Genomic DNA, 22,688 nt, shown 5'->3' with positions numbered 1-22,688 from the left:
AAGCAATATTTCACAAGCAATTTTTTTAAAGTTCTGGGGCCAAAGCTATAGAACAGCAGGTGAGAGCATTTACCTTGATTGCAGATGACCTGGTTTCCCCTGCATTCCAGAGGTTCTCCAGGAACCATCTGAATTGATCCCTGAGTGCAAAACCAGGAGTAACTCTTGAACACAGCTTGGTGTGCCCCAAAACATAAAAATAGGTTTTAATGTTTCATGATACTTATGTAACTGAAGTCCATAATATAAATTTTGTTAGTTAACTGCACTAATTATATTAAAATAAAAATTTATTTGCATGCTGGTGTAATTTATTATTGAAAAGGAAAAAGCTATTTTCAAAATCTTGGTCATTGTAGCAATTGCAAGAAAAAAACCCAACAGAATGAAAAAGGTAGGAAGGAAGGACAGAGGAAAAGATGAAAGAGGAAAAGGCAAGGATTATATTTCTGTAACAACATCTTTTTAAGTTGCACAATATGTCCAAATGAGCTTATGAGTCTGCTGTGCTCACCTTCAGTTATCAAGCTTTAAGCCCTAACTTATAAGTGATATCATCTATATTTACACACTTTGGAAATGTGATGAATAATGCATATGCATCAATTAACCTTTAACAATATCTCAGTCCATTGTAACTCAACTGAAATTTCTTTCAATGACACAGATACTTCAAAAGTAACACAAATGTACAGTGTTATTATTGCTGTCATAGATTTATCTGACACAAATAGTTAATATGCTACAGAGACAATTGACTATCCCAGAATGTTTTCTTTTTAATGGAAAAATCAAGGCAGGAAGTAGAATTTTTCTATATGTATAAATTATTGTGAAATTTCAGTGTAATTAGTACTTGAAAATGTGTAGCACTTGAGATATAGTGCAAAGATCAAAGTACTTCTAGGCAATTACTTCAAATCCATGTCAACGTACATAGCACATTGAGCGCACCAGGAGAGAACCCTATTCACAGAATCAGGAGTAAGCTATTATTGTTTAATGTGTGATCTTATAAGCATGTAACACTCCTGTACAGAAGTACAGAAATTTTTATATTATGAGAGTTACATTTTAAACTAAATCTTGTAAATTTTTAAATAATTTATTAAATTTCTTAGAAGCGAAAGGTTACCATGTTAATCATTATAAAGTTCCAGGAGAAAAATATTCAGGTACCAATCCCTTCACTTACCCCCACCAATGTCCACAGTTTTCTTTCCATTCTCCCAGGCTGCCTCTATGCTACTTTTTTTTCTTTCCTTTTAGCACTGTGGTTTACAATTCCTTAGCTAATAAAGCATATGTATATCAATTTCCTATGTCCAGCAACTTGTATTCATCCAGAGTGACCATTTCCTTCTATCATTGGTTTAATGGTCTTTTCCCTGACCTACCTCCTAAACCCCACAGTGGCAAGAATCCTTCTATGGACCCATTCTTTTGCCTTCATTTCTATTTTCTTTAGGTATTATTATTCTATTATATGTCTTTATCTTCTGCACATTACTGAGATCATTTACTCTCCTTTTGACTCATTTTACTAGGCAAAATTCTCTCCAGATCCATTCAGGTAATAGCAGTTTTATACATCTTTATACTAGGAAAATTACTTTTTGTTTTGGTATTTATTACAGTTTAATAGCTCTACTTTTCTAGGTGCAGAAAAGTTACTTTAATTTGCCATATTCTTGAATTTTTTCCTTTGGTTACAATTTACTACTACAGTCTTAATTTGATTCTTATGTTACTATTGATAGCAAGAGTTATGTAAATCTTTGTTCTAATAAAATATCTTTAGCAGATAACTGTTTATAAAATGTAGTACTTTATAAGCAATTTTAACACTTATTCTTTGTGATGTTTAAGGACAAATATAACTAAAGTGAGCATATTTATAGCCAGAAGTATAATGAAAGGGAAGCTGGGATACATGAGCTAAATCATGTGTTAGAAGAGCCTATTCCACAAAGAAATACGTTATGAAATAAATATTTCAAAGCAACTTCCTTACACATAGTATTCTATACTTATCAAGAATATTACTGTCATATGCTATTCTCTAGGTCATGTCGGATAATACAAGCTATATAGAATATTCTGGTCATCGTCAATTATACATTTGGTCACAAAGCCATAACAGAGCCCAATCATTTACTATTATTGTTATTAATTGAAAACTTTTTTTTGCTCTTTTATAAATGTTTGAAAGCATATTTTGTCCACATAATTTAGTTTCAAAATACATCCTCCAGATATATAATTTAATTTGGGACATTGTAAGTATGATCTAATGAAAGTCTTAGAAGCTTAGCTTCAAATTATTTCACTCAGACATAATTAAAAATATATATATTTAGATATATTAAAATTATCTATATACATAATATTTTATAAGCTTTAAAGCCAATTTATATTCTCTGATTATTTTTCTTAAGCATTGATCATTATATAAATGAATACATCTTTAAATATTAACTTGTAGGAGCCAGAGCCATACTACATCAGTAGGGTGTTCGCCAGGATGAACCTGGGTTCGATGCCCGGTGTTCCATAATGTCCCCTGAGCCAAGAGCGATTTCTGAGTGCATAGCCAAGAGTTAACTCCTGAGCATCACCAGGTATGGCTCAAAATAAAAAAAAAATTATGAAGCTCAATACTGAATTCAACAATATTAGAAAAAGAAAGGCATGAACATTTAGCAAGAGAGTACAATATAAAATTTTCAGAGAAAAAATTCTATTATAAACAATTTTCAAACAATCTGTTCCCTTTGCAAATTAAGTTTTGCAGTGATGGATATATTGTGAAAATAGGGAGAATACTTGTTGTATGGGGTTACCTACATTTTTTTTTTATTTCTGTAACTAGAGCTTGTAAGTAGGTACTGCTTTCGATTTGAAATACATAGTTAATTTTTTTCAACTCTCCTAGTGTTGAAAATTGTAAAGTACACTTATTCCAATGATTTTTTTTTTTTTTACTCCCTCAAGAAATCAGAGCAGATGTCTTAGGATTTCCTGTTTTGTTCCCAAAATCTTGAATTTATGGCGCTAATTTTTTTCTGGAAAGAAAAAAAATGAATAAAGCATAAGAAACAAGGTTTAAAATACTTAAAATATTTGACACTTTTGTGATATCTAAATGAATAAGTAATGTGTTATCTCTTACTTCTAAAGGTGAATCTTCAAAATAAGTTCATAGAGCAGTTTTGTTGAACGAAGGTTAATAAGATAATAAAATTATTTTTTGTAGAATAAGAACAATTATATTTTTTTAATATTAGTGATGTTTAAAAGCTGATCCATTTCTGGCTACGTGAGAGTGAAAAGGGCAGTGTTGTATTATCCCATGAGGTCTCTAAGCCTTTCAAAGAGTGATCCATAAATATGGAGCCAGGAGTAAACCCTTAGCACCATCAGTTGTGACACTACCCTTCCAAAAACAACCCCCAATAATTACTAAATAAATATGTAGTTGTTATTGTAAAATATTAAATAAATATATAATGATTGTTGTGAAAAAATTAAATGTTAATAGACATTTATGTCAAATTTTACAATACTATAAAATCCTAGTTAAATATAAAACACTCCAAAGTTTATTCTGTTCAAGAAATTTTGGCCTACATGTATTTTATTATTATCAAATATAGTTTGTCAATTGGCTGAGACAACTTCTTTCACCTAGACACTTTATTGTTATAGTCTTAATCAGTAACTAATGCTTTTACCTGAATTTTTACTTGAAAATATGCCTACTAGGGGCTGGAGGATAGCATGGAGGTAAGGCGTTTGCCATCCATGCAGAAGGACAATGGTTCGAATCCCAGTATCCCATATGGTCCCCCGTGCATGCCAGGGGCAATTTCTGAGCATAGAGCCAGGAGTAACCCCTGAGCATGCCAGTGTGACCCAAAAAAAAAACAAAACAAAAAAAAAAGAAAATATGCCTACTAAATTCTTGATAAATTACTTGCAGAGAAGTTAAAGCTTTTCAACTTACATATATCTGTCTTTTTCACTGTGAGAAAAGAAAATCTCAAATAAAAATATATATACTGCAATATGCTTTGTCATCTGATTATTTTATTATATATTTTATAATTATTTCAAAATTACAGGACAGCAGAATTCTAACAGTAAATGATAAAGGGAAATAGTTCTAGAGAGTAAATAATACACAAAAAGGCAGATAAATATTATTATTATTATATACACTATTTCATCCACTAAGTATTTAAAATAGATATCGATAGTTCCAATATCTGGCAATTAGCCTGGCAGTAAACCAGATTTGTTCGGTAGTACACAACTTCATGGACTTTTACCTTTGTCAGTTCTGAGTTTGTTATTTCTGTTTTTTTTTTAGTTTAGAAAAACATGGTATTATAAACTATAAGATTCCCTTAAGTGAAAAAATTAAGCTACACATTTCTGCTTATCTCAAAGGGTAACTTTTTGACATCTAATATAATACTGAAAATATTCTATTGTTCCACATGAATCAAGTATATTGAGCATGAACTTCTGAGTACTGACATCCTGCAAACTGACCTCTGCAGGAGTCCTAAGATAGCATTGCCCTTGGTCATGAAATGTAATATGCCCAAACTGTAAAATCTATCTTTCATTTTAAATTGAATGACATCTTGAGGTCTTGCAGAAAGGTAGACTTCCTAAGAAAAATGCGAAGGAATAATATAGCTAAAAACATTTCTATAAAACACAATATTCTCTGTTAATACAGATTTCTTTTATTTAATGCTGTTATCAATCTCCATCTATACTCAAACAACCATCAACCCTATCTAGACAAATACCAAAAATTCCTTTAAGTATAAATTTTTATCATTTTTGATTTGGGCACACCTGGAAATGCTCTTATTTGTGCAGTGTCAGAAGTCACACACAAGGCTTTCACACACAAAAGATGGACTCAGCCTTATGAGATTTTTGTTCATCAGCCTCAATATTTTTGTAATCTCTCTTCTCAACTTCTTCACTTTATTTCTATGAATGATTATCTAATAGGTGTCTCCTTATTTAATTTTCTAACACATTCAGACCTTTGCCAACCTAGGGAACCTAGCTTTATGTCAATTGCATAAACATTATATTTTATTTATTTTTATTTCTGTAGGCTCTTAATGAATATTTGAAAGGTAAATTCTCTTTGTTTTTTGTTTGTTTGTTTTTTTAATGATATCTTTACTTAAGTACCATAATTATAACATGTTTGTAGTTGAGTTTTAGTGAAAACAAAGATACAACTTTTTCTGTAACTTAGAAGTAATCTAAATATCTATGAAATATATTGAATGGTTTTAGAATATACGTGCATAATAACTGAATATAAAGAAAGTACAATGAATATAAAAGTTGATCAGACAAGAATAACAAATCTACACAAGAGCTATTCAGTACTTTCAGAAGTTCTCCCGAAGAAATTACTCAAAAAGAACAATGATTCAACTTGAACTAAAACACAAATTTCCTATTAGTGAATTTTTATCCAAAATTATAATCTCTGGCAACATTATAGAGTATAGAAATGATATTTTAAGAAAGTCAAATATGGGGCCGGGTAGGTGGCGCTGGAGGTAAGGTGTCTGCCTTGCAAGCGCTAGCCAAGGAAGGACCGCGGTTCGATCCCCCGGCGTCCCATATGGTCCCCCCAAGCCAGGGGCGATTTCTGAGCACATAGCCAGGAGTAACCCCTGAGCGTCAAACGGGTGTGGCCCAAAAACCAAAAAAAAAAAAAAAAAAAAAGAAAGTCAAATATATATGGATAAATATATCTATGTATGTTTATGTATTTTAGAAAGAAGTGATAAAAATATAGCTTTGGTTTAGAAATTGATGAAACTTTGACTATAAAGTACTGAATTAAACATATATGTAACTATTAATATTACAGAGATTACAGTCATTTAGTAAAATACATTTTAAACATTTTAATGTGTGTATCTCAGTGTATTTGTATGAGTTATTTATGTACATTTTAAAAGGCTGTTTTTTTGGTTTGTTTGTTAGTTTGCTTGCTTTTGTTTTTGAGTCACACCCAGGGGCATTCAGATGTTACTCTTGGCTCTGCTTAGATCACTCCTGACAAACTCAGGAGACCACATGTGAAGTCATAGATGGATCCCAGGTCAGCTGTGTACAAGGCATACACCTTGTTGCTGTGCTATTACTCTGGACCCCAGGGTGTGTGAGTGTGTGCGTTTTGTGTGTGCGTGTGTGTCTCTGTTTTAATCACAAAAGATGATATAGGATTGTATCTGGCAGACCTACCTAGTATCAGAAATGTAGTTAAGAACACTCATAGTCATTGGCATTTAGGTTAAATTCAAAAACAAAAATAAGAATAGCTTGAATAGCAAAAAAGACATTTTTTCCAGGCTGAGGACAAATTTGTGGAGTACACAAAAGAAATTTAAGAAGATCATTTAAGAAATTAAAAGATAACATAGCATAATAGAAATACATGCATACTCTAATCGATGCTCAATATATTAAAATTATGGAAGAATGCCAGTAGATAAAACAGGAGTCAGACAAAAGATTGGATCATACTCACCATCATTACTAATGCTAACAATATGAGATTTTATTTTAATTGCTGCCATCAGCTAATGCACGGTTTTGTAGCACATAATCCACTTTGAATTTTAATAATATTTATTTGGCTACTTTGAGAAGATTGAATTAATAGGAGAAGACATGAGAACATTTAGTTCTCTAGGAATTGATTATGATGATTTGCTTTAAAAAATAGAAATGGATATAAATATATGAATTTGAGATTAACTTAAGATGAAACTAGTGACACATATGATGATTTGAGTATAGAAGATATAGTTGAAGGTATGATGTCTGAATGCCTAGTTTAGGCCATGAATCATAATGGATAAAAAATATCTACTAGATAAAATAGAATAAAATTAATGTATATGGTGAGAACAATAAAATCACTATTAGATATATCAAATTGAATACTCTAAGAATTTAAGCATGTATTCAAAATACAATTATTTATATTTTGAAACTTAGAAGATTTTATAATGCAGCATGAGTTACTGTTATGATTATGAAGGAAAGACTCAAAAAGTACAAGGAAGAATTTACAGATTTTAAGGTTGAACTCATAAATTCTACTGTTATACCTTGGGATCATATAGTTCAAAGGAATATGGCATATAGGGGATAAGGCTATTTACTTGTATGATTTTTATTATAGTTTTATAACCAGAACTACATGTGATATCTCAACTGCTGCCAAAATTGGGCCTTGAGCAATACCTAGTGTGTCCTTCAAATAATTACTCACTAGCTAACTAACTAAATGTTAATATTCTATATAAAAAAGATTTAGAGAAAATAAAGTGAGAAAGATTCAATGCTAAAGAAAAACAAATAGTTTTTCAGTAGCCAATAGTTTATAGGGTGAAAAAGAATAATGATATGATGATAGAAATAGGTTAATAGAGCAGTGAAAGACTTGGCCTTATGGAAGAAGTCACACCCTAGTTCATTAAAATGAAATGGGAAAATAGAAGGTTGAATAAAATATCAGTGTGGAAAAAATATTTTGAGAAGGAAGATTAAATGTGTTTCCATGAAAAATTATGTGGAGGCATTTGGATATAAGTGGAACATGGAGATAAAGTGCAATAGATGCATGGAAGTCTGACATGAAAAGTTTATCTAGGGTTGATAAAGAATAGAGCTAGATAATATGTTAAAGTAAAGATTATGTGAAGAGATGTTAAAATATGCAGAATAAAAGAAAGAATATTGAGGAAAATTATTTGTGAAGATGAGGTTTGTTTATATATTTTGCATTGTATTGGCATAGACATATAGAATCTTTAGTTCTGGATTAAGAAGAGGCAGGTGAATACCTAATGTAAATCTTCATACATTTTTATGGGACTGTATGAAAATAAAATAGTTGTTTAGTGGTCTATTCCAACTTCTCTAAGAAGACAAGCACACTCTCCCACTATAGTCAAGTAAGAATAGAGGAAATTAAGTTTAGGAATATAAAAGAAAGAAGAAATACAAGCTAAAGGTTAATGAATACAGAGAGAATAGAATCAATGGGGATAAAGCCTCAGTGAAGGCAGAGGTAGTTCAATGAATGTACTTAATGCCACAAGTAATGCATAGTAAGATGGAAGAATATGAAGCTCTGCATTTAAGTGAAGCAAGATGGCAGTCTCTCTTTGATGGACATATAATTTATATAATTTTAATAATGACAATATGTACTTTTATGGTTGAATATATGGAAATTAACGTTTTATTGGGAGAGAGGTGTCTAGTAAATAGGGAGCTTTGAATCCGTTATCCTACAGATATGGGAATTGCTGAGTTAATTTTCATTGTTCCTCAGCATATTAGAATGCTATTTACTGAGTATTAATTAAAATCCAGGAAGGCATAGAGGAATGCAGACTGGAAGATGGGATGGAAACTGAGATCACTGCTGGCAGAAAATGTGCAATGATGAAGGGTGTTGATCATTGCATTAAAGAAACACAATTATGTAAATCATTGTAACTGTGTATCTTAAATTCTCAACCAGTGAATTTATTTATATAATCATGATCTAAATTTAAAAATGTATAATGCAAGATTGAGTACTATGAGAATATAACCTATTGATACCAATAAAGAAAAAATAATACAAGATGAGAGTAATAATTTGGAAATAATATTAGAGAGACACTGGATTTTTTTTTAATCTTGAAGTTCTTGATAGGATCCCTCTCTTTTTTTTTTTTACCACAAACAGTGATGCTCAGGGGTTACCCCTGATGGCTCTGCATTCAGGGGCCAACTCTGATGCTATTCTTTGAACAATATGGAATGTTCTGTATTGGACTTGAGTCAGCAGTACACAGGGCATTTGGATGGCATGGACTCACGAAATAGTGTTCCCACAAAGGCAACCTAATTAAACGTAACTTTCCAAGTGTAATCATAGTATCACAGAGAGTACAATTATTGAGATAGGATTTCATGTGGATGATAAGAGGACTTTGCTAGGATGAATTTTTATTTAGAGACAGAAGCTTTGACTGCACTGCGAGTCTATACATGAGTCACTGTACTGAAATACTAATACACACATTTTATTTTAGATAATGATAAGTTTATAAGGATTCAACAGATTTGGAGGATAAGAGCGCATGTAGATTGGTGATACACAAGTCTAAGTACATCTTTGTCTTGTTGACAGTCAAATTCAGTAGTTGTAATTAAGTGTAGCCATTGATTTCAGGAAGGAAAAAAATATTACCAACATATTCTTTCCTAAGACAGCAGGGTAAATCCTATTGAATCACAGTCAAGTAACCTTGATCCCATATTTTTTTTAGCTGATAATTGAAAGGGCCAATAGTACTATTCTCCAATTCTCTATATTACTGCCTTCCCTCCACAGCCATCTTCTAACCAAAGTTCACCCCACACCTGTTGTTGCACTTTCCTCTACTATCATAGCTTGTCCCTCTTACTCTTGTTAGCACACTTACACACCAGGTGGGCTCTATACACTTACATTTATGTTACTGAGGGAAAGGACTCTAGTGATTTAGTACAGTCTATGATTTATTTGCATTTGTATTACATATTTATTCTTGTGTAGTATATTTTTCTGTCAAAAGGAAATGAACAGATAATACCGGTATATGGGGTTGCCATTATGATGAACTGTGACTGGAGGGAGATTTTTTTTAATAATTTGGAATGCTTAAAGGGTTTGTTGTTTTGACCGACATCTAATTCATGTACAATTTGGAAAACTCAATAGTGTGACTGTTCCTAGAATCAGAACAGCCAGCGAAGAGTAGGGGTTTGCATGTGAACTTTAATTTCAGTGTGTTTATGTATAAAACAAAAACCAAGTTAGAAATATATTTATTTGTTTTTGTTTGTTTGGGGCCACACCCAACAGTACTATGGGCTTACTTCTGGCTCTTTTGAGGGGACCATATGGGATGCTGGGAATCAAATACATGTCAAAAAATGCCAGGCAAATACTCTGTTCTCCAAGAGAGACTTGCTTTTAAACAATGAGAGCAAACATCCCAAACAAGAAACACACACACAACTATACATTAATGAACAACTTATTGTTTATTCAGAGATTATAGTTTGTTTTCAACATATTCCTTAAGTAGCAAGAGCTAGTAAAGTTTGAATTTAAATCACTCACTCCAAAGAAACTATAATCTTTCAAATTTGCCATTTCATTTTGGAATTATAATACTGGATATTTTATATGCCTACTTTAATTCTTAATGTTATTTAATTCCTCAATGTCTGTTAGAAATATGCTTTCTGGTTTAATTTTTGATATGACCAATAAGAAAGAATAATGTATTACTATTTATGCTAATATAAATTCTCTTAAAGACAAAATTGAAAATAATTTTAATATAATCCTTGCTATATAAAAATATATATTTTAAAAGTAGGTAAAAAAATGTAACTTTGTACCTTATGCATAGTGGTATTATTTTTAAATGTTGAAATATATTTTACCTTTTTTAATATGATACTCCATTATAATCTATTATATTATCAAATATTATATGGCTTCCTGTTTATAAAAACCAAATAAATGCTAACATTGCTTAGAGAACTCTTCAAAAATTTGAAAATTTTATCATTGTTTCTTTACCAAAATGTCAGAGAGAACAATGGTGACACAAAACTGACTTAAATACTATGAATGGACATGGTTAGGATTTTGATATGTTTAAATTTCTCTTTATAGTTTTGTAATAAACACAGGAGGATTATGTTAGCAAACACAAAAGCAGACATTGTTATTAAGAATTGGAAAAATATTTTAAGATGTCAGCATGTAAACAGCCATTTGTTTGAAAGTATAGAGTTATATTTGTTAATAGCAGTAAACCATACAACTTCGTTGTCTGTGGGTATTCCCTTTGTGACTTTTCATATGTATCGGAGATGATAATCAACTGCATTCAATTTTTTACTATCTAACATAAAACTTCTACCTACAGAAATATGAATATTATAATCTACATTGATGCCAGTTAAAATCTGTTTTATATAACTAAGTGATATGGAAGCCAAAATAATACACTACAATTTACTTAGCAGATATATGAATAATGATTCAAATGAGTAATTGAACACTTAAAATATATCCCTATTCCTTATGAATTGATAAAATTGTCCAAGATATAGAAACATTAAATTAGAAAATAATATTGAGTAATCTCAGCAAATAAAAATAGAAGCAATTTTAGTCCTTGGTATCCATCCCCAAATCACAAAGTATCTAAGTTGATGGGCTGGAGTGACAGCACAGTGCTTAGGGCATTTTCCTTGCAAACAGCCAGCTCAGTTTTGATCATTGGCACTCCATATTGTCCCCCGAGCCTGCCAGGAGTGATTTCTGAGCCAGAGCCAGGAGTAATCCCTGAGTACCACTGTGTGTCCCTTCCCCGCAAAAATATCTAATTTGAAAATATATATGTACAAGGCCAGAGATATAATAGGGTAGGATATTTGCCTGACGTGTGGCTAAATTGTGTTCAATACTGGGGTTTTAAATGGTCTGTCAAGAATATCAAGAGTGATCCCTGAACAAAGTCAGAATTAATCACTAAACACAGATGGGTGTAATATATATAATATAGTATATTATATCTATAATATAGCATATATTATATATGTAGGGGATTGTTTCCAATATGCTGCAGAAATTCTTTGTTAAAATGCTACATTAGTTATCTGTGGTTCTAGAGGCAGCATATACTATAAACTTCCTGGTGTAGTAGACACTGAAACTATAGTTGAGATACCTAGAAGAAAAAGACTTAAGTTTTCAGAAAGTAGTTAAAATGGTGTAACAAATTGTGGTGAAGCACATAGCTTATACTATGCTGATCCTGAATTTCATAACTGCACTTCAATACATGTCATCCAGAATATTACTCAGGTGGTCCTGGAAGCTCTGAAATACTGCCTGAGCCAAGCATCACATCACTGGGTTTGAGTATACAGAGTCATTGGACTAGCTCCTATAAAAATAAGAACTTATAATAAACGAAACTGTTTCAAACTGCTGATTTTTTGAAATAAAATTTTATTTAATTTACTTAATTTGATTTACCTAAATTTGTCCAAGATTTTGGGCAGTGATAGAAAAGTGCAAAGTGGTTATATTTTGACTCAAAATGCAGAACTGATTCTAGTCAGGAGAAAAAAACTTCAAACTCCAAATAAAGGCATTCTTCAAAATGTATATAGAATATCACTTAGGTAAAACATGCCATGACATTGAGACTAAAGGTGTCTTCAAGGAAGAAACAGCATTCTCCAAACAAGTGAAAGCAGAGATAAACAGATGGGAATATATTAAGCTGAGAAGCTTCAGCACCTCAAAAGAAATAGTGCCTAGGATACAAAAGCCACCATAGAATGGGAAAAACTATTCACCCAATACCCATCAGACAAGGGGTTAATATCAAAAATATATGATGTACTGACAGGACTTAACAAGAAAAAAAATCAAAAATGGGAAGTAGAAATGAACAGAAATTTCTTCCTCAACGAAGAAATACAAATGGCCAAAAGATACATTAAAAATGCTCCACATCACTAATCATCAGGGAGATGTGAATCAAAACATCTATGAGGTACCATTTCACACCACAGAGACTGGCACACATCACAAAGAATGAGAACAAGCAGTGCTGGCAGGGATGTAGAGAGAAAGGAACTTTTATTCACTGCTGGTAGGAATGCTGTCTAGTCCAGCCTTTATGGAAAACAATATGGAGATTCTTCAAAAAAAAACTGGAAATTGAGCTCTCATATAATCCAGCTATACCACTCCTAGGGATATATGCCAGGAACACAAAAATACAATTCAAAAATCCTTTCCTCACACTTATATTCATTGCAGTTCTGTCTACAATAGCCAGACTTTTAAAATAACCAAGATGCCCTTCAATACATGAATGGCTAAATAAACTGTGGTACATATACACAATGAAATATTATGCAGCCGTCAGGAGAGATACAAACATGAAATTTTCCTATATGTTGATGTACATGGAATCTATTATGCTGAATGAAATAAGTCTGAGGGAGAGAAATTGACATAGAATAGTCTCACTCATCTATGGATTTAAGAAAAATTAAAGACAATATTGTAATAAGGCCCAGAAATATAGAGTTAAGGGCCAAAAGTACCAGCTCACAATTTGAAGCTAACCATAAAGAGTGGTGAATGCTGTTAGGGAAATAACTACACTAACAACTAGCATTACAATGTTAATGAATGAGAGAAGTAGAATGCCTGTCTCCAACACAAGCCGGGTTGGGGAGGAGGGCAACATTGGTGATGGGAATGTTGCACTGGTGAAGGCAGGTATTCTGTTTATGACTGAAATCCAATTACAATCATGCTTGTACTCATGGTGTTTAAATATTAAAAAAATAAAGACATTTTTCAAAGCAACTCACTTGCCCTTTAGAAGGGGTAACATCATGAGAAAAAAAAGTTTTTAAGATTAAATTAAATTATGCTAGATAGAAAAGACAATAAAATGTAATAAATAATGCTGAGTTGAATTTTAAATGGGCAAAAAATATTATTATTATAGAGCACTTTATTAGTCTCCAGGCAACATTTTAATAAAAGATATGTATTGCATTTGTTTTCAAGGTATTATTTCTCATTGTTTTATTTGATCATACCCTTTATTAGATGACACATCTAAATCTTTAAGTGTGAAGTGTCATAATGCTTGTATGTTTTTTCTCAAATGGCCTTAAATTTACATAAGCTATTTTTAAGAAATAAAATGTGAATAATAGTTTAATCTCAGTGAATGTGATTCGGATTCATTCTTCTCTAATGTTTGTTTAGTTTTAGTAGCCATACAAATCACTGCTCCCAGTTCATTGTTTGAGGCATCTCTTGATAATTTTCTTTGGGCCACCAGAGTTTCCAAATAAAAACCCCACTATCCAGCTTTTGAGATAATTATCTGATCCTAGAATCCTGTCCTTATTGTTTGCTTGTTTGGTTGCTTGAGGAAGGGACACAACCAGCTATTATTTCAAAATAATGAGTTAAAAATTACAGACATGCTTTCCACTTGTTTATAGCTCTGAGAGTTATAGTTTAAATCCATAAGGATTTGAACATTTAAAATAAAGAAATTTTATTTCATTTAGCTCACAGGCACTTATAGTGGTCTATATTATAATGTGGTTAACAGAGGTTTACTTATATTTTCTAACAGTTGGATATAGATTTTTACAGGAGAGAAAAATGTGGTTTATCAACCCATATAGACTTATATCAAAAAATAAAATTAGATTTGAGATCAGAAAATAATAACTTTTATATATCAAAATTTTTTACCAATTGCCTCAATCAGAAATGTATGGGAAATATAGTTTATTTTAATGACAATATATATATATTTATACATATTGTTTTGTAGTCACACCTAACAGTGCTGCTGGGTCTGCATATATTGGTCCTCCTGGTGGTTTTGGGATATTATATAATAGGGTTTCAGGCATCTGCCTTCCCAGCTATACTATCTCTTCAGTTCCAAAAATGGTAGAAAGTAAAATTAAATTAAGTAGCACCTAAATAATTAACAGACTATGAATATTCACTGTTTCTAGTTGTATTCTCTTTTTTTTTATTAGGCCAGGGAGCACATCTCTTTCTTGCACTTAAATGAAAAATGAACAGATAATATCATAAGAGTATTCTGAAGATAGATTCTATCTATTATAAAAATTGTTTTAAATGTCACTGGGCAATTGCTATTGTGTCATGTGATGGGTGCAGAATTATAATATTTTTACTGTTTATCATAACAGTGCCACTTCATATACCCACATTTATGGTTTCATATTTATATTTTATACTATAATCAAAACAGTAGAATTTTAATTATTTGTGTTTTATCTATTAATTAATTAATTAAGTAAACTTGTTTTGTTATGACCAAGATTAAATACTTGATTCTCTTTCATCATTTAAAACATCAAAATGAGGGGCCGGGCGGTGGCGCTGGAGGTAAGGTGCCTGCCTTGCCTGCGCTAGCCTAGGACGGACCGCGGTTCGATCCCCCGGCGTCCCATATGGTCCCCCAAGAAGCCAGGAGCGACTTCTGAGCGCATAGCCAGGAGTAACCCCTGAGCGTCACAGGGTGTGGCCCAAAAACCAAAAAAAAAAAAAAAAAAAAAACATCAAAATGAAAAAAGAATAATCTTAGAAAACTCTTTTACATTTTTCTGACTTCCACATTCCCATAACTTGTAAGCGGAGGTACAAACATACTATTATTTGAATAAACATAATATTCCAAAGCATCTACTTAATCTATATTAATTTAATTTTTTTTGGTTTTTCGGACCACAACCGTTTGATGCTCAGGGGTTACTTCTGGCTAAGGGCTCAGAAATTGCCTCTGGCTTGGGGGGACCATATGGGACGCCAGGGATCAAATGGCAGTCCTTCCTTGGCTAGCACTTGTAAGGCAGACACCTTACCTCTAGCGCCACCTTGCTGGCCCCATATTAATTTATTTTTAATAATTTTTATTGTGACCAAAGTGAATTACAAATCTTTCACAGTAATAGTTAAGGTACATAGTGACAATGAATTAGGGTCATTCCCACCTGAAGTGTTGTCCTCCCTGAACCCCTGTTCCCAGCATGCATTCCATATATCTCCCATTTGCCCCCTGAATGGCTAGGGTAACAGGTCCCTTTATGTATAGTTTGTTGTAGATTGGGTATCAATTCTGTTGTCATTGATTATGGGTTTGGTGTTTAGACTTAATTTATATTACTTTTTTAATATTTATTGTGATATGCGTGAATTACATTGTAAATGTTTCAGAGTAATATTTAAGGCACATAGTGACAATGAATGAGGGGCAATCCCACCACCAGTGTTGTCCTTCCTCCATCCCTGTTCCCAGCATGCATCCACATCTCCCTACTTTATTCCCCATAATGCTAGTGGAACTGTTCTCCACTTGTACAGTTTGTTGTAGATTGGGTATCGATTCTGTTGTCGTTGACTTTGGATTTAGTTTTCAAGTCTGATCATTTTTATTTCTACCAAATGAACATATAACTGTCTGGTCTTGGTACCTTGGGGCGGGGGAGGAACAAAAAATGGTAAACAAAAAAAAAGAAAAACTAGGAGGAGTCTTCTAGGTGTTATAAATATCCATTTAGAAGAAGGAAGGGAAAAAAGAGGAAAAAGGTAATAAAACAAAATAAAAACAAAAAACCATAAGGGAATAACAACAAAAGTACAAAAAAGAGTAAAAAAAGAATAAGCCCAAAACCAAAACCATCAGCTACAGAAGAAAATAACCAAACAAACCAGCAACTTCTTAAAAAAGGGTTGTGGGGCCAGCCCAGTGGCGCTAGTGGTAAGGTGTCTGTTTTGCCAGCGCTAGCTAGCTATGAAAGGACCGCGGTTTGATCCCCTGGCGTCCAATATGGTCCCCCAAGCCAGGAGCGACTTCTGAGCACATAGCCAGGAGTAACCCCTGAGCGTCACCGGGTGTGGCCCAAAAATCAAAATAAAAAAAAAAAGTGAGGGTTGTGTCTCTTCTTTTTTTTTGCATATTGCTTTGTGATTAATTACATCACCAATCATAAATCTTAATAATAAAATTTCTCTCAGACTTATGAATAGTATTTGTGTTTTTTTTTTACTGAACTCTAATTTGATTATATAGGTTTTCACTAATCGATGCCTATAATTTTTTTATCTTACCACTCTTCCCTTTTCCACTTTTAGTATTATATCTAAGTCTTTAGATGAAATCAAGAGTCTTTAGTCTTCTCCTAATTTCTCAGCTTCAATAGCATTTCAATAGTGATTACTGATTGTTCCTATCATTTTTTATACATAATCTAAACTTGCGTAGCAGGTTCAAAATCTCTATCTCTCTATGCCCCAAGCCAATATATCTAGAGACCTATATAGTTCTTCAACTCTGAGAAGTAGAATAGAAAAAAGAAAAATAATAAGCCAAGGTGCATTTTAGTAATAGAGAAAAAGAGATCTTCATAAAACAAGTGTGGTTAATGTTTTGTAATAATTAAAAGAAAAATTGGTTTCTCCTTATATTAACTTGGGATAGCTATGAACAATTAGATTTGCATGTGAGGGAAAATGAAAATAGAAAGAGAAAGATGCCTGTGTGCTTGTGAAGGTGTATGTTTGTGTGTAAGAGCACTATAATAGAAGTTTTGGAGTTTAAATGACAATAAAATATAGCACCATCTGCCCTAATTTATTTTCCACTAGAATAAAATGCTCTTCTCCTGAATGGAATGTCACCTGAAAAAATAAATTTTAGTTTATTATGATAAATTGGGCTTTCAAGAGCATTTGAGGAAATATACACTTCTAATAAAATCTGACTCACTCTATCACAGCACACTCCATATTAATGTTTAAAAATTATTCAAAACTTCCCACGGTGGAAAGACCTAAATTAAGGTTAAATAATACTTACTTTAGTTTCAAAGATACCCCATACTGTGTATTAATGCAAGGAGGTTGTGAAAAGTAACATGAAGCCAATTCACCAAGTTTGTAAAACCAACTATTCTTTCTCTTGTCAATCTTAAACTTGTGTATTCTTAGTAAATCAGATTATTCTTGAGATTGTATTTAAATCAAGGCAAGATGGCCTGCAATTTACAAATGAAATTTAGTCTCATGAGTAGGTAATTTTGTTAAAATATTGTCAGGTTAATTGAAATTGATTTGCGTTTACTAAACATACTGAATACTAATCAAATATTAAACAGTGAGCTGTTAGTGGCATTTGAACCTTTGACAGACACTAAGTGCACCACAGAAAATGTTGTTGTCTCCATGGTTGACAATGTGTTCCAGCCCTTTTCTTCAAAATACAGGAGCCAGAATTTTATCTATCTTTCTTTTATGAAGCTTTGTGATTTGAGAATATTAGGGAGATTGTGGCATTGTTTTCAGGAGGATTGCTTTATTTTATTTGCTCTACTCAGCACATTTGCTTTTCCATCTGCTTAATTCCTTTCCAGGTTTGCTATTCTCATGGGGTCATTGAGCTCCGCATAATAGCGTTATTTAGGTAGACAGACATTACTAAACAATTTGAAAATCAGGTCAAAGATAAAAACCTAATAGCTGGCATGTCCTGGACTTGTAGCTTGATTCACTTTGGATGCTTACAGTAAACGAACTGCGCTCATCTCCTGCGTCTCTATGAGGCTTACAGAAACATTTCCACTAATATAAAAATAAACCCACCATAATCGTTCCTTTTGGGGAAATTTTACAGTTGTTGGTTAACCTGTTCCCTCATGCCCTGCAATATTCATTAGCAGATTTCTCAGTTTATGAGCGATATTATATGGAAATGGTTATGGGAAGCTAACAGATGTAATCACTGAAATAAATTAGAAAAAAGAGTTCTGCTTTTTACAGATGGTTTTATTGAATATGCTTTCCCCCCTTCCATTTTAACATTTAGTTTCCTTTCAACAGAAAACTTTTCTTTACTGACTACGGGAATGTGGCCAAAGTGGAAAGATGTGACATGGATGGAATGAACAGAACAAATATAATTGATTCAAAGACAGAGCAACCAGCTGCACTGGCACTAGATTTAGTCAACAAATTAGTTTACTGGGTAGACCTTTACTTGGATTACATTGAAGTAGTGGACTATCAAGGCAAAAACAGACATACTGTCATTCAAGGCAGACAAGTAGGTGCAATTTTATTGGAAAATGTAACTAAGTTAATAAAATTATATGTGTAAAAAATTTAATTATTGCTGTGAAATCAAGATAAAATATCATAAATATGTTGATTTATTTCCTACAGGAGAGAATGTTCTTTTAACAGTGCATTACAAAGTAATGGAAATGTTCCTCCATCCTTCACTCTTAAAAATTAAGAACACTGAAAATCAGCAACAGTACTAAAGAACAAACAAGAAAGCTCTCATAAGACTAAAAGTATTAAATAGGACACAATTCATACCTACTTACTAAAAACTAAACTAATTTAAGGGTCCACTTGAAGAAAACTGAACTACCATCTATCCCATGTGGCACTGGAAATATTTTCCTTGCTAACAAATGCAACTTTATCATTTTATTAGTTTAAATTGAAATGTGTCTTTGAAATACTTTTACAATTTTTACTGAGATAAAATAATTGTCATGAGTAAAAATACATCCTTTGCTAAATTATGAGCATTTTGCAAGTATCATTAAGTAAACACCTAAAGATGTGTAAGTTAAAATAAGCCTTTGTCATACCAAGATTTTTTTTTTAAATTTAAAATGATTGATCACACAGATTTCTTATGTGGAGCTAAGTTTACATGAATCATTTTGTCTATTATGTGGAAGGCAGAACCACTGGTCCTCAGATCTTACTCTGATAGTGAAATATATTTCTATCAAATATTAGTGTTGAGTCCAGATATGTTTTTTTCATTTTCAATTTTCTTTGTTTTTATTTGGGAGGTTACACCCTGTGACGCTCAGGGGTTACTCCTGTCTATGCACTCAGAAATTGCTCCTGGCTTGGGGGACCATATAGGACGCTGTAGGATTGAACCACGGTCCGTACTAGGTTAGCTTGTGCAAGTCAACCACCCTACCACTTGTGCCACCGCTCCGCCCATCATTTTCAATTTTTTAATATCAGATTTGTTGTTAAGGGAAAGTATTTAAGATATACACAGAATGTTTTATCTAACACTCCAAAACTCCTCCCACTTGTGTTGTAGTAACAGAAATGACATAAGTGTTCATTTTTTATAGGAAACATATACATATACACTTCCGAATGTAGATAAGGAGACAGTGATTAATATCAGGGTAAAATTTTATCTTCATGGTATGGATATATTTACTAACACTCTACCTATATTTTCTTTACTGGGATGTGGATTGGCAGTTATGTAGAAAGCACTATAGTATTCTGTTTCCATGGATATATATTTATAGTTAAGACAACTGGACTTATTGGTAAGCAAAATTATCCAATTGGTTCAGATTTGGTTAAACCCCCTGAAATCTGAATAAAACTTGCTCAAGATTAATGGGGTGGAAAACTTCTGTTATATATGTTTTATAGATGAGACAGTATTAAACACAAGTTAGGGCCCGGGTCTGTTTACTGCCTACAATGTCAATGCTGTGGATGATACTTCTAGTAAAAACATGGACTTTCAGTTTCTGTACACACATATACACACACACAAAATATACATGCATATTCACTTTAGAGTAACAATAAAACATAAAATCTTCCTTGAACTTTACTTTTAATGAGAGTATTAAACAACAGTCTCATTAATTCCTAGCCTTTCTTTTTACCTAGACTAGAAGAAATAACAAATGATCTTAAAACAGCATGCAAAAGTCAATTTAATTTAGTCTTGTCTTTTTAGAAAGAAGCAGAAAAAGTAATGATTAGATATGCTGGATGAAAATAAATCAAATTATTTTTATTTAAAATACCAAGTTGACAGGATTTTCAGATTAAAACAGAATATAGTGTACTTTTCTTTAATAATTTTTACAGTCACATCTCACATGCTTTACACATGCCTTTTCAAAGTATCTTAACTGAAAATATATATTAAAAGAACACTAAAACTAAAATATACTGCCAAAGATTAGTTGCAGATGCTTTTTGCCAAATATATAGAGGTAATAAGTAGAAAATGTTTTCTCATACTCTGGACCAGAAATATATAATGTAAGTATAACACAATTTGTCTCACATATGCCTTTGGACAAAAACATCAGCATAACCATTATTTTTCTTGTTATAATAATATAAAATATGATAATATAATATAAAATATAATCTTTATGACTTTAAAATCTCTTTTCTGTTCACAATGTGGAAGACCTTTGGCAAGAAGAGCAACACAGTCTATGTCCAAAATGATAAAATACATGATTGTTCTCAAATCAAACATTATATTTTTGTTTAATATGATTAATATTTTATTTAAATCTACTTAAAGTTTTATATTTTACTTTAGGTTTTTGCCCTTGTTTAGAAAAATGGTGGTCTATATATTATGTGATTAAAAAGGGATTTCAAACTAATAAACATATTTTAAAACTAATTTCTCATTAGTACATTTTTGTAAAAAAAAAAGGACATATTTAATTAATTACATCTATCTAGTGGGCTCAATACTGAAGATAATTGACTAACCATATTTGATGGTGTAATACTATGGCTTGGCCTTGTATTACTGCTTGGCCAGCAGTGAAGGAATTTGTATGGTCACTCCAGTACTGCTCAAGATACTTCATAGTCAGTCATATGCAGTTCCTGCAATCAAGTTCAGTCTCTTTTTCATAGAAAACATTCTTCCTGTACCATAATGTATCTTCCCAGCCTCTTGGTTCTTGAAAAGAAAGAGGTATGCTTTGATGAATTCTACATAAGTTTAGCTGTATAAAGAAGCCTTAAAATTATGTTAGTCTATGACTAGAAACTAGATATGGTTCTAATCACCCTCAAATATTTCACTTTTTATGCTATTATGTTATAAACATATTATTGAATGTAATGAAATTTGGAACTTAATATCCTTTAAAAATAACTACTGAACAAGTTTTATACTAAACAAAATTATTTCTTATTCACTCAGAATCTGAGTAAAAGTAAAGAATGAAATGCATGGTTTTTTTTGTCAGATTATATGCTAGTGAGTTGTCTACTATATTTTCTATATTAAAAAGATCAATACATTTTTCTTTTAATTTGAAAGAAATATTTTTCTAAATCATGGTTACTATTTGTTTCTCTTTAAAGGTCAGACATCTTTATGCTATAACTATTTTTGAAGATTATTTGTATGCAACAAATACTGATAACTCTAATATTATGAAGATAAACCGTTTTAATAGCACTGATGTTCATTCATTTATTAAAATGGAAAATCCCCAAGGAATTCGAATCTATCAAAAAAGAATTCAACCAACAGGTAAGATGCAAGACTATGAACCTTCATAATGGTTAATTAAATGTAAGCATATTCATTCTGCCTTTGTATTGTACTAAAATGAGCAAGCTATAAATTATTTGATGTCCAGAGTACATAGTTCTGTTTGATAAAATGCAATAGGGTTCCCTTCACAAGTCTTAAATGACAAATTGTTCAGTTCCTAGTGGATTGTTTCTACAACCATGGAATTTAAATGAAAGCTAAATATAGATATTAGAAAGTGCTTTATATTCATGATGCATGTACACAGAAAAAATAGATGTTGAAAACTGTTTTGGACATCATTTTAGAAGAAAAATAAATCAGGTCACTTTCTTACACTATTCATTTTTATTGTGACAGTGGAGTTTCTCAATTTAACATTCCAATTGTTCTCTGACATAAATTAATTAAAGAAAAGTTTATTAATGAGAGGGTGAGATGTTTTAGAGTATATTTCTAAAACATCACATACTACTTTTCATGTTAGATTAGTAATGTTTGTAAATATTGTAATTCAGGCTCATTAATATATAAGATGTAATAAAAAGCAGTAATCCAATTGTTTATTATACTTTTGTGGATTAAAATAATACTTGGTAAAAATTTTTA

General features: G+C 31.9%; 1 protein-coding gene across 1 annotated transcript in view; it reads left to right on the top strand.

Moving 5' to 3' along the window:
* LRP1B (LDL receptor related protein 1B) overlaps positions 1 to 22,688 on the top strand; it is a 1,191,264-nt gene that overhangs the window by 413,499 nt on the left and 755,077 nt on the right. Inside the window, 2 exon segments of the mRNA XM_049772845.1 lie at positions 18,593 to 18,815; positions 21,905 to 22,076. Of these exon segments, the coding sequence (XP_049628802.1) occupies positions 18,593 to 18,815; positions 21,905 to 22,076 (395 nt within the window).

This window comes from Suncus etruscus, chromosome 5, assembly GCF_024139225.1.
Source record: "Suncus etruscus isolate mSunEtr1 chromosome 5, mSunEtr1.pri.cur, whole genome shotgun sequence".
Classification (NCBI taxonomy): domain Eukaryota; kingdom Metazoa; phylum Chordata; class Mammalia; order Eulipotyphla; family Soricidae; genus Suncus; species Suncus etruscus.
Note: the sequence above shows the minus strand (reverse complement) of the source record. Positions and strands in the feature narration are given on the sequence as shown.